The 17,677-nt window shown below is 42.9% G+C and overlaps 1 protein-coding gene across 1 annotated transcript in view; it reads left to right on the plus strand.

Moving 5' to 3' along the window:
* The window catches only part of LOC111875293 (cationic amino acid transporter 2), a 66,859-nt gene that overhangs the window by 30,065 nt on the left and 19,117 nt on the right, over positions 1–17,677 (plus strand). Inside the window, exons 2-4 of the mRNA XM_023871406.2 lie at positions 3,927–4,098; positions 14,629–14,939; positions 16,561–16,695. Of these exons, the coding sequence (XP_023727174.1) occupies positions 3,933–4,098; positions 14,629–14,939; positions 16,561–16,695 (612 nt within the window). The 5' untranslated portion in view covers positions 3,927–3,932. The remainder of the gene's footprint in view (positions 1–3,926; positions 4,099–14,628; positions 14,940–16,560; positions 16,696–17,677) is intronic.

Genomic DNA, 17,677 nt, shown 5'->3' on the forward strand with positions numbered 1-17,677 from the left:
ACCTTATGATATCGTAGTCCAGAAAGGGCAAGCATAAAGCTCCATGTCGTGAAATTCGTAAGTAAGAAAGTCCATGATGAAAAGTCGTCCGTCTAATGCTGAAAGTTGCTCAACGGGCAGGAAATTTCCTGCTTGAGGAACATGAAGATCATCTGCGGGCTCTCTAATCCTTGCATCCAATAAGTATCAGGGTTAAAGCGATCGCAGCTTTAAGCTGCCCTCTTACATGAATCTGTTTGCTAGGATAAGATTGCTTGGAGCTTTGCCTTCATTGCGACATACGTCTTCATGGTGGTGCTCAAGTACACAGAGATCTAAGTTCATTGCCGTTTTCGTTCGGCGACTGATCCCGTCGCTACACCTTGCAGAAGATTCTCTCATTTCCCCCCCCCCCCACGTCATTCTCTTGCCGAACTTCGCAGTTCAACAGATACCATTTGCGGTTTCGAACTTCGGCCCGGAGACTGGTTATTATGACACGGGTGTCCTTAGTCTCTCGAAAGAGATGGTCGCGCAGCACCTGCAGACATCAGGACAGCCTCATTCCACATACCTTCCAGTTCCTCACTCAAACTACCTTGTCATTCCTCCTCACATAACGAGTTCAATTGAATCCAACGGTCGATCAAGAGGCCTGCAGGTGCGACCCAGTCTGGTCCATTTGTACGTACATCCAGCATTTGGAAGGTGTACGGACGTGGCATGTGTTGCAGTCAACCACAGCGCAGTACCGAAACGTCCAGTTAGTGGACATGAAGAACCCTTAGTGTATATTTCGAGAAGTCAGATTTCGAATTCCACAACATTTAACTCTTTATGTATTAGCAGGCGACCCGGAAAATCGAGTCGTGAACTCCCAGCTCGGACACACAGTGGGCCTAGGAACTCCTTACGAAAACGACCATAAAAGGTAAAAAAGGTAAAGTTGCACCTGTGCTTAACCAGTTAAGCACTACGCCATGAAGCGTGTGGGGGAGTGGCTGTATAGATCCACATTTTCTTGACCTCGGAACTAGTTGGAGTTGAGTGGTCAGCTTCACGCCCTGGCCGCTTTACCCCCAGGGAAAGGAACCCCATACCCTTTGGATAGGAAGTTGGGTGGCCCCAGAGCCGGTCTGGACGACTTGTAGACGAGAGAATTGCAAAACGACTAGTATGTTACTAAATGTTACATCGTTCCTCGGCAATATAGCGCTTTTGTGAACCTGGCAACGAACCTTAGAATTACTTTAAGACGGAATTTCTTGACTAGTTAAGCGACTATGAGTTCCATGCAAGAAATGCATAACGACTCTCCTTTCGCGTGCTTATTTACTCTGAGTTCCATCTAGAATACACCGTTTCAATAGGTAGTTTTGCAGGTACACTACACCTACAGTCAGTGTGTGAGCTCCATCTAGAGTACACTGTTTCAGTAGATAGTCTTGCAGGGACACTACAGCTACAGTCAGTGTATGAGCTCAATCTAGAGTACACTGTTTCAGTAGATAGTCTTGCAGGGACACTACAGCTACAGTCAGTGTGTGAGCTCAATCTAGAGTACACTGTTTCAGTAGGTAGTCCTTCAGGGACACTACAGCTACAGTCAGTGTGTGAGCTCCATCAAGAGTACACTGTCTCAGTAGGTAGTCTTGCACGTTTACTGCCCTCTGTGTGCTGGCCAAAGGGTTCGCGCTGCAGGATGGACGTAGCGTAAGTCGCATTCAGGGGTTGCTTAACTTGCACACAACAGCACNGTCAGTGTGTGAGCTCAATCTAGAGTACACTGTTTCAGTAGGTAGTCCTTCAGGGACACTACAGCTACAGTCAGTGTGTGAGCTCCATCAAGAGTACACTGTCTCAGTAGGTAGTCTTGCACGTTTACTGCCCTCTGTGTGCTGGCCAAAGGGTTCGCGCTGCAGGATGGACGTAGCGTAAGTCGCATTCAGGGGTTGCTTAACTTGCACACAACAGCACGTGGGTTATTAGTGTGTTGAAATAGACGGGTGTGATTGGCGGGCTGTGAGAAATGTGGGCAATATTTTAATTTGGAAATCCTCGAAAGGAGAGAACACTTTAAAATCTTGTCTTAGATGGGAGGGTGACAGAAATATAATATCTGGGTCTTCAGTTAGGTGACGGTATTATCGCTGTTTACGGCTTTGGATTTCTTCGGTGGGGGAGAATTCACGTGTTTCCACTGTTGACTCTGCCATTTGCTTTTGGATTCAAAATGGTGGCACCATGTTTCGTCCCCAGTGGCAGTACGGGACAGGAAAGCATACTCTTCCTCATGATATGGTTGCAAGTGACCCAGTGATGCAGCCATTCTCTGAGTCTTCTGTTCCTCCGTGAGTTGATGTGGAACCCACTGCGCGCAGATTTTGCGGCACATCAGGTGTTTTGTCACAATGGCGTGTATGGAACCGTGACTTATTCCGATCAAAAGACTAATTTCTTCCACAGTGATCCGTCGGTTTGCCTGGATATGACCATCCAACGCAGCAATAACATCAGGAGCAATGACACGATGAGCCTGTCCAGGGCGAGCATCATTCCCTCTCGGAATCTGTTATGCCACGCCAGCACAAGCGAACGTGTCATGCTGTGTTCGCCGTAAACAACAGACATGCGACGATGTATTTCCCGTCCTCCTACTCCAGCAGTCAAAAAGCGCACTACACTTCTCCGTTCTTCTTTACCCGCCTCCATTACTGATGTTGGACGACCACACGTAACGCTAACCTTACTTCCAGCACAATAAGCAAACGAATAGTGTGCGAGGGCACGTTGCCACTGTGCTTTCCCGAGTCCCCACCAGATGTTCGTACTGTAAGCAAATTCCAGTGTTACCAACTTGCGCCCCGTGTGAGTTATGTGTGGTGACCCGTTTTCACTTGACTGCCCCTTATAAGTACTGTTGTGAACCCCAAGTTTTAAAGGTAACCAGTTAAGCTAATTTAAAGGAGACGACATCGCTCGAAATCGACGGCCCTCAGAAGTTGGTGACTTCAAGCAGAGACCGTCCAGAAAGAGTCTTCATCTAATTCTAGTGCAGTAGAGACGGAAAACCGCATCGCTCTGTGGTACGCAACTATATAATGTAACGTTAAGACCCAGCTTTTCAGGTCAGCCTCTAAGGACTGACAGTGTCAGAAAGTAGCAACCAGTGCAGTCGTTGTTGGAATATAATATTAAAGTGAAACTCATGCCGCGGTGAAAAAAGCATCTGTAATGCAATCAGTGCTTATATGAAAAGTAAATTTTTTTTTGTAAGTAATCGAAGTGATCCTGTCCCACCGACTTGCCTAAGCAAGACTCGCGAAGATCCGAAAAGGAATCCCATCTCTATCCCACTGACTACTACTGACCTTCACCGTTTACTCCAGACAGCGTAAATTTTGTAAGCATATCTTGTTTACTGGTGTGACGGGCTGATCCCCTGTCCAAAGAGTCCTGCCGACTGTGTATAGGATCAAGGAACTGAAAAAGCAGCCAAAGCCCAACAAAGGACTCTAGAGCCATACTACTACTACTACTACTACTACTACTACTACTACTACTAATAATAATAATAATAATCTTATTTACTTGCTCCCATAAAATAAATCCTGTTCCCTAGACTTAACATCTATTGCTGTAGAATCTATGTAGAGAGGAAGTGATCAACCCTCAACAGTGTTAATGAACTGTGAATGTAGTTAAGTTATAAAGTGCCTCTCATTGCGTGGCTACAACCGCTACAACCACTGCAAGCATGTCATTGAAGGAGATTGTCTGTTGTCTTGCGAAGGAGTATGCGCCATTGAGCTAGTTACTTCGTTTGCTTGTGACGAAGGGATCCTAGACTCTCGAAGAGGAACTGGAGAGACTATGGCACGTAGAACGTTCAGGAATAGGCGATGACGTTGATCTATTGTTTCGATGCAAAATGGCTGATTTTCCAGGCAGTGATGTGGAGGACAAGCGTTCTGGCTGCCGCCCGGATCGTCGGCGCGGGCCTTGCTGGCTCATGGGCCATTGGACTCCTGGTCCTGGTGGGGCAGGTCGCCGGCGAAGTGAGTGGCCCGTCCACCATCTTAGCACTCCTCATCGCAGCCATAAATGCCGTTCTCACAGGTGATTAAGCTTTTTTACGCTTGTTTCCATCGTAGCGCACGGTATCAGCTGTTGAGGAATCACACTCCGGACCCTATATATTTTAGTTTACTAGGAGCTAATGTCTTCCATTGGAGACCTGTCTGAAGGCTTCCAGAGCCGTCAGACAGTAAAAATGTGAGCATGAATCCCGTTGGACTCGGAATCAAGAATCGCTGTGCTGGCGAGGACCAGCGCCAATTTCCTTGACAGGACTAATGTACTTTATTACAGTAGGCTGGGAAGCTAAATGTATGCAAATTGTGTAATTATGCTTCGAAGACGTTAAAATGGTTTTGAAGCATATATTAAACAAGTTACAGAGTATGTGATAACAGTGAAGCCTAAATACTGGCTGTGTGTTCATTCAGTGTACAGTTCTGACTTCTCACTAATTTGGACATTATTACCTGACGGTGAACAGCTGAATGCGAATTTAATATTATTTATTGTATGCTGGAGTTCTTCTTAATCTGAATTATTGCCTTTGTAATCCTTTCTGCCCAAAGCGCATAATCAGTGTACACTTATGAAGCTGCTTTAGGGCCGCGCCATAGCTCAAGCGGTTAGTCGCTGGCTTCCCACCACGGCGGCCCGGGTTCGAACCCGGGTCTGGTCAAGTGAGATTTGTGGCGGACAAAGTGGCGCTGGGGCAGGTTTTCAACTGTGCTCCTTTGCGACATGTCGCAGACATCGTGTCTTGACTGTTGCATGTCTTGACGCATGCCGGTGTGCGGCCTACCTTACATGGAGATTGCACATAGAAATGATCGAAGCCGAGGCCTTCAAAACTTTCATTACATTGTATTCCTTATTCAAAAGTGAGCGATTGAGCGCTAACAAAGCTCTCATTAGATCTGTAATGACTTATGCTAGTCCAGAATGGGAATTTGAGGCAGACACCCATCTAGTGAAATTGCAGCGCCTGCAAAACAAGGTTCTCCGCACCATTGGCAATTTTCCAAGGCGCACACCGGTCCGCGATTTGCACATGGCGTTCAAAATCCCGTACGTATATGACTGTATAACAAAATTATGCAGGCAACAAGAAGGCAGAAGTAATACAAAATCATGAAAATTAGAATGTTTGCAACATCGGACAAGGCGAAGCCCGACACAGAAAGTGTAAGAGGCTTAAACGTGGCGGCGGTCAGGCATACTACCGTTCAAGTGACTAGACTTCCGTGGTAGCAAATATTACTAGAAATAGGGCATAGTCTGCTGTACTGAGCCTGGACTGACAGAGGCCATGAATATATATTATATAACTGGTTCGCGATTTACACATAATTACTTACTTATGGAGCTGAGCCCTTCTTGAGGAGAAGCCAAATCTGCACCTACTAAAGAATTTTTCAGCATTTTATGGAACCCTAACGTTCATTTCCATATTCACAAGAGCCATCCACTGGACCCTATCCTGAGCCAGATCAATCTAATCCATCCCACCCTATCTCTCTAAGATCCATTTTAATGTTGTCCGCCCACCTACGTCCTATTTCTATTTTTTTTTAATTCGCTTAGAGAGGGGTGGAGTCCAACTGGGTCCACTCGGCACGGTGGCCACTGATTGGCCTATTGTAGCCTGCCCCGGGTGATTATGATGATGGAGAATTTGTCGGAATGAAGATTGTCAAGGGAAACCGAAGTACTCTGAGAAAACCCGCCCCAGCGCCACTTTGTCCACCACAAATCCCATTTGACCAGACCCCAGGATCGAACCCGGGCCGCCGCGGTGGGAAGCCAGCGACTAACCGCCTGAGCTATGGCGCGGCCTACATCTTGGTCTTTCCAGTTGCCTCTTTCCTTCTGGCTTTCCCACCAATATCCTATATGCATTCCTCGTCTTCCCAATTCGTGCTACATGCCCTGCCCATCTCATCCTCCTTGACTTGATCATTCTAATTATACTCGTACTTAGAGAAGAGCACAAGTTATGAAGCTCCTCATTATGCAGTTTTCTCCAACCTCCTGTCACTTCATCTGTCTTCGGTCCAAATATTCTCAACACCCTGTTCTCAAACATCCTCAGTCTGTGTTCCTCCCTTAATGTCAGAGACCTAGTTTCACACCCATACAGAACCACAGGCAAAATTATAATTTTGTATATTCTAATTTTTATGTTTTTGGACAGCAGACAAGAAGACAAAAGGTTCTGGAGTGAATGGTAGCAAGCATTACCCGAGTTCAATCTCCTCTTAATTTCTCCTCAATCAGGTTTTGATTTGTTATCGTGGTTCCCAAATATCTGAACTGTGCCTTATTTTCAAAACATCTGTTTTCTATTGTCATGTCATAATTTTTTCCCTGCATTTTGGTGACGAGACAGTAACATGTACTTAGTTTTCTCTGTGTTTACTTCTAGACCAACCTCTTTACTTGCATCGATTAAAGTTTGTGTGTTTTTCTTTATGATATCTATATTATCACTCAGTAGAGTCACATCATCGGCATAGACGATTTACACATGACTTTCAAAATTCCGTACGTATATGAATACATAAGAAAATTATGCAGGCAACAAGCAGAAGTCATACAAAATCATGATAACGTAACATCGGACAAGGCGAAGCTCAACGTACAAAGTATAAGATGATTAAACTTGGCGGCGGTCAAGCATACGTCCGCTCAAGTGACTAGACTGCCGTTGTAGCGGAAGCTACCAGAAATAGGGTATAATCTGCTGTACTGAGCCCGGAAGGACAGAGGCCCTGTATATATTTTATGTACAGTTATTAACATGTTTAACATGTAAAATGTAAATATCCTTTACATTATGACAACTTACTACTGCAGATAATGACTCTGACAAAAGACAGACCCGTCCTCTCGTCAGAGAGGGCGCCCCACAATAACAAGGCCGTAACTGTCAAACAGTAATAAATATCTGGTCATGAGTCCCAGATGGAGCTCGTAACCATGGCCGACTGACTGACCATCAGTCGCAATGTGACTTTGACTTTGACAAGAATAGTTAAGTTGGAAGGGATCCGCCATTCAGAGAGGACTAGAGCCCGGAAGCAGAGGACTAGCCATTGTTAGAAACCGTTACCAGGCAACTACTAATACTGAGACCGCAGGCTGGAAAAACTTAACGTGATTTTGTAAAGTGTTGGAAAAAAGCGATAGTGTTATATATGTAGTTACGACTTGTAAGTGGCCAATAAATCCAATTATCCAAAATTCCGTCCATAGTCGCTCATACTACGTGAGAGTATTGTTTGTGTCACGAGTATGTGGGCAGTAGCGGCTTCTTTCATTTCCACTCGGCTTTCTCTGGCGTATATCTCAGCAGATTTATCCGTCTCGGGCTATACCTACTTCTGTCTCGAAGTTCATAGATCCCGCGTCCAGGGCCCAACTTTCTTGGTCTCCTTCCACATCCTCCCACTCGACTCTGTATAACCCATGAAGTTTAAAGGTGTCGTTAAATAAATATGATAAACTATGGAAAAATAAAGCTTACTCTTGGTTTGCTGGAATTAGAGCGTCAGTTATTGCAAGGACTCCCTGGTTAGCGTAGTTCCTGTTCTTCCCCACTTGGACGTTTTTTTCGAAGCAGAGATGTGTCTCGTACACAGATACGGGGGAAGAATTCAAGGACAGGCAGCGCATGAAATATTGTATAACTTCGCATCTGGACGGACGCAAGAGCGAAATGTGCGTACGTGTCTGTCGATGTGAAACATCTTGTTTTTGTTAATTGGATTCATTAGCGGACTTTCCCATGTACTCTGCATGTTCTGCCCATCCAACACTTGGTTGCCTTGTAAATTTGCTGAAAATACGGGTTGTGAAGCTCCTCACAATGCAGTTCCCTTCAGATCTGTTTCATCCGAATTAGCAACCAAATAATTTCCGCAATAGTTTGTTCTTCAGAAATCTCAGAGTTTCTTCTAGAGAGCGAAAGACAAAATTTTACGTCTTTACAACAGAAGGAAATTCAGATTGCACAACTCATGAAGCCTTTAATATGAATTAGAGTTTTAGGCCTACAGATGTGTTGTTGTGAGGAGCTTATCACATAAATATTGATTCTATGTACTTTAAATTTGTCGGGTATGAAGTTAACTGTTCACATGTCCATGTTAGAAACTTGTTTCCTGAGAGACAGTATTTCATACACCATATGCAGACATCCAACCTGTCAATCTGCGCACCAAATTTCACATGTTTAGTTCCAATTGTTCATTAATTACTGCAATCAGAAGGAAAGTTCGTAATATTTTCGCTTTATTCTGCATTCTACAAACAAATTGCATTAACAAAAGTTGCATATTTTCAGAAGATTTGTTTACGTATTGTTGCCGCTCGCCGACTTACAGTTGCCACGACTGTCGCTCGGCTTGGTTCTTTATCTCAGGGATAGGGGTGCTTCGGACATGGGAGTGGAACACACTTCGGGGTTAATGAATCACTGAGTCTCCGTAACACACCTTGTACTATTGTCTACATTAACATTGCTTACAGCGATAGTACATCTTACATTAGTCCTCCAAGCTAGCCTCTCCGTCTCTCCTAACTTTTTTGCACTGGCCACACCAATTCGCTCCCAGCTTACCAACCGTACACACTCGCTAACCCCGACTGACTTCTCATTCTCTCTCCAGCGTCTTCTTGCAACTACAGTCTACCTGTCCCAGACTGTAAACCAATTCTCTGTTCAGCGGCTTCTTTCATGTACTCTACACCTTTGCTCCCGATCACCGACGGTAATACCATTATTTCTTCTGCGACTGTTTTGAGCTACTGTACACCACAGTTCCCTTTCACTCACTGACTTGTCTCTTTCTTACAAGCCCCACAGTGGCAATAAAATGAAACAAAAATAATGAGAGATGTGGAGCCTCGCTTAACGAGCACATCTCATAACGAGTAATTCGCATAACGAGCAAAACAAATTGTAAAAGAGTGACTCGCTTAACGAGCGACGTTTCGCATAACGAGTGACGAGAGGGGAAGTCCCGGATTGTGCGCTTGCTACGTGTACATCAGTCTGTGTTTAGCACTCTTTCCGCTAGCATCACCCTAATAAGGCAGTGGCTATGCTCGTTACAAATTTATTTAAAGATAATGCTGTGTCGCATTTTCACCAAATTTTGAAGCGTCGGCAAAAACAAATGTCTCTAGACAGCTTTATAGTAAAAAAGAATTAGATATGTATCATAAATAATAAACTAATTATTTCGATTTTTTTTTCTGCAAATCGAATTCGCATTCCAGGTTGGTTCATTCCACACAGAAGAAAAGATGAAGATGATTCACGCTCCTTAACAATGTATATATAATTTTCTTTGAATAAACGTTATACATAAAGTTTTTTGAGTATTTTTTTTCGGCATGGAACGCATTATCGTATTTTACATTAATTTATATGGGAAAAACTGTTTTGCTTAACGAGTGTTTCGCATTAGGAGTAAGATTCTGGAACAGATTATGCTCGTTAAGCGATGTTCCACTGTATCTGTCTATCATAAATCCTTTTAGGTCACAGCCTAATTAAATAATTTCCACAGAGGTACGTACGGTTACAATGTGTATAAACTGAGTGTGGCTAGTGCCTTTACAACCACACGCGTTACCATGTTCAGTTACTGTCTGACCGTGTCACAGCTCTGGCGGTTAGTCACCGGCTTCCCACCGTGGCGGCCTGGGTTCGATCCCAGGTCAGGTCAAGTGGGATTTGTGATGGACAGTCTGCCACTGGGACAGATTTTCTCTGAGTACTTCGGTTACCCCTTGACACTTCTCATTTCACCAAATGTTCCATACTGATATGTCATCTGGAACTGCTACAACAGCGGAATTAGTGGCCGACGTAGTTGAATCAGTATCACCCCACCCCACGGTTGGTAACTACTGCAGAATTACCTAAAATTAAAAATATGACGTTTGAATAGGCTTCAGTATCATAATATCTGTACTAAGTTTATTGAAAATCGGCCATCACGTTCAAAAATTAAAAGTGACACATGGACAGACAACGTGATGATATCGAAAGCCTACTTTCTTTCTTAAGCAAGTAGTTGTGTGAAAAATCTTTGAGGTTACGTCGTCATCGGATAGTGATTTGGGTCTTTACATCATCGGCAGCAATTTACTGGATTCTGTTTTCAACATGGAGCCAAAATCATACCAGAGATCTTGTTGAACACATAGGCCTCTCCTTCCATAAGGTTGCCTATTCAAGGTATGACAGATATTCATACGAACAGCCATTGTGCATTAAGAGGCAGTTCTTAGCCTCCCTTTTGTCTATCGATCTGTCGTCACTTCCAATATTGCAACATGTGCCCTAGGGATGTCTCGGATATTGACACACAGTTACCCTCTGTGAGCCTCTCGTCACATAGATGCACTGTAATATCAAAGTTAGCAGGCGCCACCTCTTCCTCCTTCCCTAGGGTAGATAAGCGCCTAGAGGTGCTTTAAGAACTTCAAGGCGGTAGTTGAAAAATGGCTGTCCCGTGTCATGTCAGCAGACTCAGTGTAACATGTGGCGGCCCGGAATGCAGATAATATTGAAGGAAGCCCTTCTTTCCTGCTCAGTGAACCCTATGTTTCGGAGTGGTTAATGGCTGACAACTTTAAGCCTTAAAACTATCTAGTGGTAACTATATATACCACCTTATTTAACGTTAAAAATTCTTCAGTTTTCCCAGCGTATATTTATGTATTTTATACAATGCGTTAGACCGTCTCTGTGGTCTAGTGGTCAGAGTTCCTGCTTACAGATCCAGAGGCCCTGGGTTCGATTCCCGGCGCTACCAGATTTTCTGAGAAGTAATGGGTCTGGAACGGAGTCTACTCAGCCTCATGAGGATAAGTGAGGAGCTATTTCAAGGAAATAGCGGCTCCGGTCTAGAAAACCGAGATTAACGGCTGTGGGGATCCGTTGCGCTGACCACGTGACACCCTCTATCCGCAAAATTTGGCACCAACAAGCGGCGGTCGCTCGGTCGGTATAGTTCGCTTGCGGACAACAGGCCACGAAGTTTTTTTGTTTTGTTTATACAATGAGTTCGGTGATCGAGGAAACCTGGCAAGAGCGCGGAGTGGGCACAACATTTCTCACAGATTGCTGCTGTAACTGCCGATAGCAGAATGAGTCATTAGCGCTGATAAACGCGCGCCGTCAGTTGGGCTTATCTTGTCACTGCAGTAAGTTTCGTTAATAGTCAGCCTCTGTTAGAGGTGTCGATAGGCGGTCGACATTTATACTGAAGTGATGTTCACTACTGAAGAGCGTGTGTTTACTGTCGAAACTTTTACAAGGAAAAAAACTTACAGAAAATGTATCCATAAGTTTCGTCCTAAATATTCTGGCTCGCCAGTTCCGACAAAGTCGTGTGTATCCAAGTCCGTAAAAAAGTGGCGGGCCACAGTTTCAGTGTGTGACATAAAGAAGCAATCGAAAAGGATTGTGCTGACTGAAGAAAAGGTTCGGGATATTGAGGCACGACTACAGACCGGCCCTTGAATATCGTTAAGACGCTTATCATAGGAAACTGGCGTTTCACTAGGATCCGCTTTCACGGCCACAAAATTAATAAAATTTTGCCCGTATAAAATAACAGTTGGGCATGTACTGTCTTCGCTCGCTTGGAAACCGGGATCGTGGGTTCGAATTCCACTCAGGACATGGATGTTTACTTTGTGTGTGTGCGTTTTTCTGTGTTTTTGTACAGGTAGAGGCCTTGCGACGAGCTGATCACCCGCCCAAGGAGTCCTACTGAATGTGTAAGATCTAGAAAAACCGAAGTGAACGGAGAAGTTCATGGAGGTAGGCCTAGGCCCACTGGAGCTGTAGCGCCAAAGAAAAAAAATAACAATTGTGAATGAGCTGAAACAATAAGATTATGCAGAAGGGGTTCATTTTTGCAACTGGCTGCTGCAAAATGTACACGATGGAATCGTGGATCCACAGCTTCTGTTCATGACTGATGAGGCATGGTTTCACATTAGTGGTCATGTCGATGCACAAAATGCAAGAATATGGAGCGATGAAAATCCTCACACTATACAGGAAGTGCCATTACATAATGAAAAGGTGGGGGGTTGGTGTGCTGTAAGTCCACGGCAAATCATTGGCTCCTTATTTTTCCATAAAACCGTGAACTTTGACCGCTACATTAATGATGTAATGAATCTGTGCTTCAATCAGCTGACTGCTGAAGAAAGACAATATGAGTATTTTAAGCAAGACAACGCTGTACCACATACGGCTAATGCAACCATAGTTGCAATATGGGAAGTGTTTGAGGACAGAATAATCAGTAGAGGCCTGTGGTCTCCCAGATCCCAAGATCTCAGTTTTTGCAATTTGTTATCTTTGGAAAAACCTAAATGGAAAAGTACAAGAATAATCCTCATAGCTTTGAAGCTCTGCAGAATGGAACAACACGTGTAATTGGTTCAATTGCTGTAGACCAACTCCAGGAAGTGTCCCAGAATTTATTTATGAGATGCGAGGCATGTTTGCAAGCAGAAGGGGTCACTTTCAGCACCTGATATAAAGCACGGTAAGTTTCTTATCCTTTTACAGTATTCTTATAAATGTGTGCATATACAGAAACTGATGTGAGGGAATCAGCGACACGACTGCACTCTCACAAGCAGGAAAGGCCATAGTAGTCACGGAGAAACATTCCATCCACTCTACTCTAGCGAGAGTGCGCGCATTTATCAGCACTAATGACTCATTCCACTGTCGGCAGTTACAGCAGAAATCAGTGAAAAATGCTGTGTCAAATCCACGCTGCTGGGAGGTTTCCTCGATTATTGAACGCCCTGTATGACTTAGAATAAACCACAAATATTAGACATTCTTTACAAAGTTAAAGATAGAATGCCTTATGTTGAGGTCATGTCTGTCCATCTGTCTGTCTCTTACTGCTGAATAGACTTTCTTCAAATTCAGTGTGGGAGATTTTTACTGAAAGTTGTGGGACAATTACAGTGTTCAGTCACATTGATCTACAGTAATGCCATCTTTATATAAGACCATAAATGGACTTCTCCATGTATCCTACAAACCCTTCCATGCATAGTGTATAAGTTTGATATGGGAGGTTTTCACTGATTTGCATCTCATTTTGAAGTAAGCTTGATAATCCTGAAAGAATGCCGTACCTAATTTTGTGCGCTATATTATGGAGTGCGGCCTTTCCAGCGTCGTTAAGATGAACTTCATATTCCAAGTGGCTCCACAGAGGTTCAGAGATGGTGCTGTGATACCACAGAACTGTATCCAATTGAGGTCTCTTGTTTAGTATGGTAGGAAGTCACTTTGTTTGTTTCTATGGTATCTTAAATATTTTTGGCTTAGAACAAATTAAGGTGTATCTGTCTAGTGTTTAGTTTATGTTTTTGGTCTTTCTGTTTATTGTATAATGCGTAAATGATGTTTAAATTAGTGTAGGAAGCTGTATCCTTTCATTGGATATCCACATATATGGCTCATTGCTTTTAGATTCTAAAGGGTTCTGACATTGGCGTATAACACTCAGAAATACTGGGTTTTCAGATTTTTTCTATCGTCTGGTATTCTAGAAGCTAGAAAATACAATGTTTCGGAAACTGGATGTGTTTCCATCTTCAGGTGGGGGGAGGGGAGACACATACTCTGTTGGGTCCTTTAGAGAGAGCTGACCTCAATCACTGGACGCACCAGAGTATGTGTCTCACCTCCAACCTGAGGATGGAAACAGATCCAGTTTCCATAATTCTGAGTCTCATTGCTTTTGTTCAGTATAGTAATGGAATAGTCTTATGTGTAACCACTATGTTTCTTGTGTGAAAACTTCAGTTGTACTATACATATGTTTCTGTATTTATGTGACATATTCCACATCCTACAGTCATTTTGACTAACTTTGGATCTGGGGAATATGATGTAATGTAATGTAATGCAATGCAATGCAATGCAATGCAATGCAATGCAATGCAATGCAATGGAATATAATTTAAGGCAAGTAATACTCGTACTAAATATTGCACTTCATATTACTGACTCTTTCAAGGCATCAGATTAAGGCATGCATTGTCATGTCTGATTACACAGCGGAAATGTAGTTTTAAATACATTTATGCCATAAACATTTTTAAAATCCTTTCCATTGCAGACTAAACCACTAAACCAAATATATTATATATTCCATATTACACACCTCTTGTAATAACATGAATTTCAGACAGACACAATTTTCTGTGTTTTTGTAAATAAAATATATGACAGCATGTAATTTGGTAAGTAAATACTTTTTTTTTTAATTTTATTTACAAAGCTTTTCAGAAAATAACAAAATGGTATCCATAATACACCACTCTCCTTCACTTTTGCCTTATAGTGCAGTAGATTTAGAGTTGATTAGCCGTATTGACAGTATAATTTGACAGATATTATCTGTAATAAATTAACATGAAGAACATTGTGTTGTGAGATGTGCTTCTTGTACATGAGACTGAACTCTGGGTATTAAGAACTCAAAGTTATCATACATCTGTCCACAGCTCTGTGTCAGGGTGAGCTGGAAGCAGCACGGCATTCTGTGCTTGTGAAGCAACATCGACGCCGATATGTGACAGAGGATTTTCCTGCTTTCCTCACCCTGTGGCTTGGTCTCCTTGCCAACATGACAGCTCTGGCAGCCTGCTCAAGGAGTCTCAGTGCTACCATGGACTATATCAGTGGCGGCCGCTGCCAGCAGTGGATCCAGGCCAAAATTGGATCCCTACCCAGCGTCCTGGGTGGACATCTCCCTGACTTCATGGCACTGGCAGTCACTGCTGTTCCTTCTGTCCTCTTCATGTTGGGGCTTGAAGTATGTTAACTGCATGAGCTCTTGTCAGGAGTATTATGAACACTGAATAAGTGTTTGCAGTATCCTGTATTTTAGGCTGTGCAATAGCTGAGGTGGTTAGATTCCATTTTCTCACCTTGGAGACCATGATAGAGCGAAGGGTAGTCTATATTTAATTTGGAATGGATAAAGTGACACTGGAGCAGGTTTCCCTCCAAGGATGGTTTTCTTCTTACCAGTTAAGGATTCAGTCAGTGCTCCATCTATGAGTATCTTCAGGGGTTGATGCAATGGGCCCATCTGAGGCTGCAGTACTAAAGGACTTAGTCCAATCTCACTCTTATAAATATCTGTCTTTATGTGTCCAATCCAGTTTGGGAATGTTGATGTTCGAAGAGACAACCATGTAAAACGGGCTAGCCTGAGCTAGTGACAGTGTTCTTTTCAGCAGCCCAGTGTTCTTCCTTGCAGTGACCTGATAATCTTCCTTGCAGCAGCCTGGCATTCTTCTTTGTAGCAGTCCAGTGACTGCAAGCCATCTGGCCGGCAAAGCTTTTGCTGTGGCTGGGTGTCCTGATGAGTGCCGGCAACCGCTGACAGAGTCAGCAGCTGTTAGACTCACTATTGCACTGTTGTCTTGATGCAAGCATAGTTGTGACTGATGCTAGTGTATCAGATGTGTGCATCTTTATACTTTTGCCGCTAGGTAGCACGCTAACCAGTGGGTGTTGGAGATGCCATGGTGAACCACAGGTTTTGTTGCTAGGCAACTAACATAAAGTGGGAACATCAATGATAAAAAAGAAGAAGGATGTTTAACTTTGAAAATGATACCAAGTAAACACAGATTCCTATAAAATCCATTTATATCCTTACAGCTGCTAGATTCACTGAAGGTAATCTTAAACTCCAGATTGTGGTCTTCTCTGTTGTGACACATTATAGTCCTGTAGGTGGGTACCAAATTTTAGAGGAATATTCTTCCTCCATTTTCAGTGCAGAATGTCCTTCAGAAACGTTGATATTGTCACATTTCAGTGACTAAGATGCGAATTTGGACTGGTGAATCGGTTTATTGGATCTTCGCTGGTCGTAACTACAATTAGTTTTTACAATGTCAAGATTACTGTAACTATAGCTCATGTAGCATCTCACACTAAGTCTTCTATCTCTTCTTCTGGCCACACTGCTATTCCCTTGGATCTTTGGAACTCACGTGAAGCCAATTCCCATTCCCATACCCTCTCATATTCTGTGGACATGGACCATGCACAGAAAACACAGTTCTACTGTTGTGTAGTGCAGATCACACAGAAACCAAGTCACGTGATAACTGTCTCACCAGTTCATTGGCATGCTGACTGTTTCCTAGAAATGAGCTATAAACATTTATCCTATTGTTGTGTGACCTTAAGCGGGAAGATGTTTATTGTGCTGTTGCTTGGCTGTACACGTAACAATATTCATCTGTCAGACTACAGTGTGTCATATCCCAGAAGATTAGAATGTTAGTCATTATTTGTGCAGACTGCAAGGGAATGATGATGGCTATACATTGTTACAGAACAACTGTAGCAATACATACGTTGTTATGAAACAGCTTAGCCACCCATATGAGTGTGTTGCTATCTTGCCATTGCAGCACTCCATGGCATTGCAGCTGCTGCTGAACATCAGTCTGGCTGTGACCGTCATGTTCTTTGTCATAGTCGGATCGCTGAAGGCTGACATCTCCAACTGGACTGGGCAGAACTTCATGGCTGCTGGGTCATCAGGGGTTTGTTCACAGTTATTTTGTAGTTGACTGCATAATGACAAACAATCTTAGAGCTTTCAGAGCAGATGCAGACAACAGACAAGGAATAGCTGGGCGGGGTCTGACTAATAACCTAATGAAGAATCATGTTAAAGCTCAGCATAAGGATCAGTGGTGGGCTGTTGTGAACAGAGTAGTGAGCCTTTGGGTTCCATGAAAGTTAGGGAATAGCTGAGCTACTGTTAATTTCTTCAGAATGACTTTGCTCCATGGAATTAGTTAGATGGCATACTTTGCACCATATTTGTTGTTTTAACTGAAAATAAGTTTGGAATTACTGACAGAATCATGTTAAAATTCCAAGAAGCTGTCTGTGCATGTGTGGAAAATATTCAAAAACTTCAGATGGTTCAGTGCTTTTCCAAATTAGGTTTCACTAGCTTAAACCCCTTTGAAATTTCAATGGGGAATTCTTGTGCTTATATCATTATTGTTACTGAATTTTAAATATAAAATTTACTCAGAGAACACTTTCTATGGATATGTAATATTATCTGCTTATAAGAACAAACTTTGTCAAAAATGCAGAACCTCTGTATGTTGAAGACAGCTATATTTGTACTAAGATTAAGAAATCTGCCCATTGTTTCCTGGTCATAACGCACATTTCGAATAACTAGACATTTATAATAAATTGAGCAGTGCCAGAAAATACTTTGGGTTTTTCCCCATCTCTTGGTGATGGCAGAAGATAGTTTGGGTTTTCTTCCATATCATAGTAACAGCAGAAGATATTTTGTGTGTTCCCTCATCCTGTCATGAATTCCATTATTGTTATGATTTTAATGCCTTTCTTATGGATGAAACAATGGGAAAGTAATCTGGCTTGAACTTGAAGGCATGCATGTTTTCAAGCAACTGAAGTCTACCAGGGAGCTCTCTGTCATTATATGAAATTTGGTCACAGTAGGTGCAGTGTTGTGGAAATATGTAAAGAACAAAC

The sequence above is a fragment of the Cryptotermes secundus genome, unplaced genomic scaffold, assembly GCF_002891405.2.
Source record: "Cryptotermes secundus unplaced genomic scaffold, Csec_1.0 scaffold1406, whole genome shotgun sequence".
Classification (NCBI taxonomy): Eukaryota; Metazoa; Arthropoda; class Insecta; order Blattodea; family Kalotermitidae; genus Cryptotermes; species Cryptotermes secundus.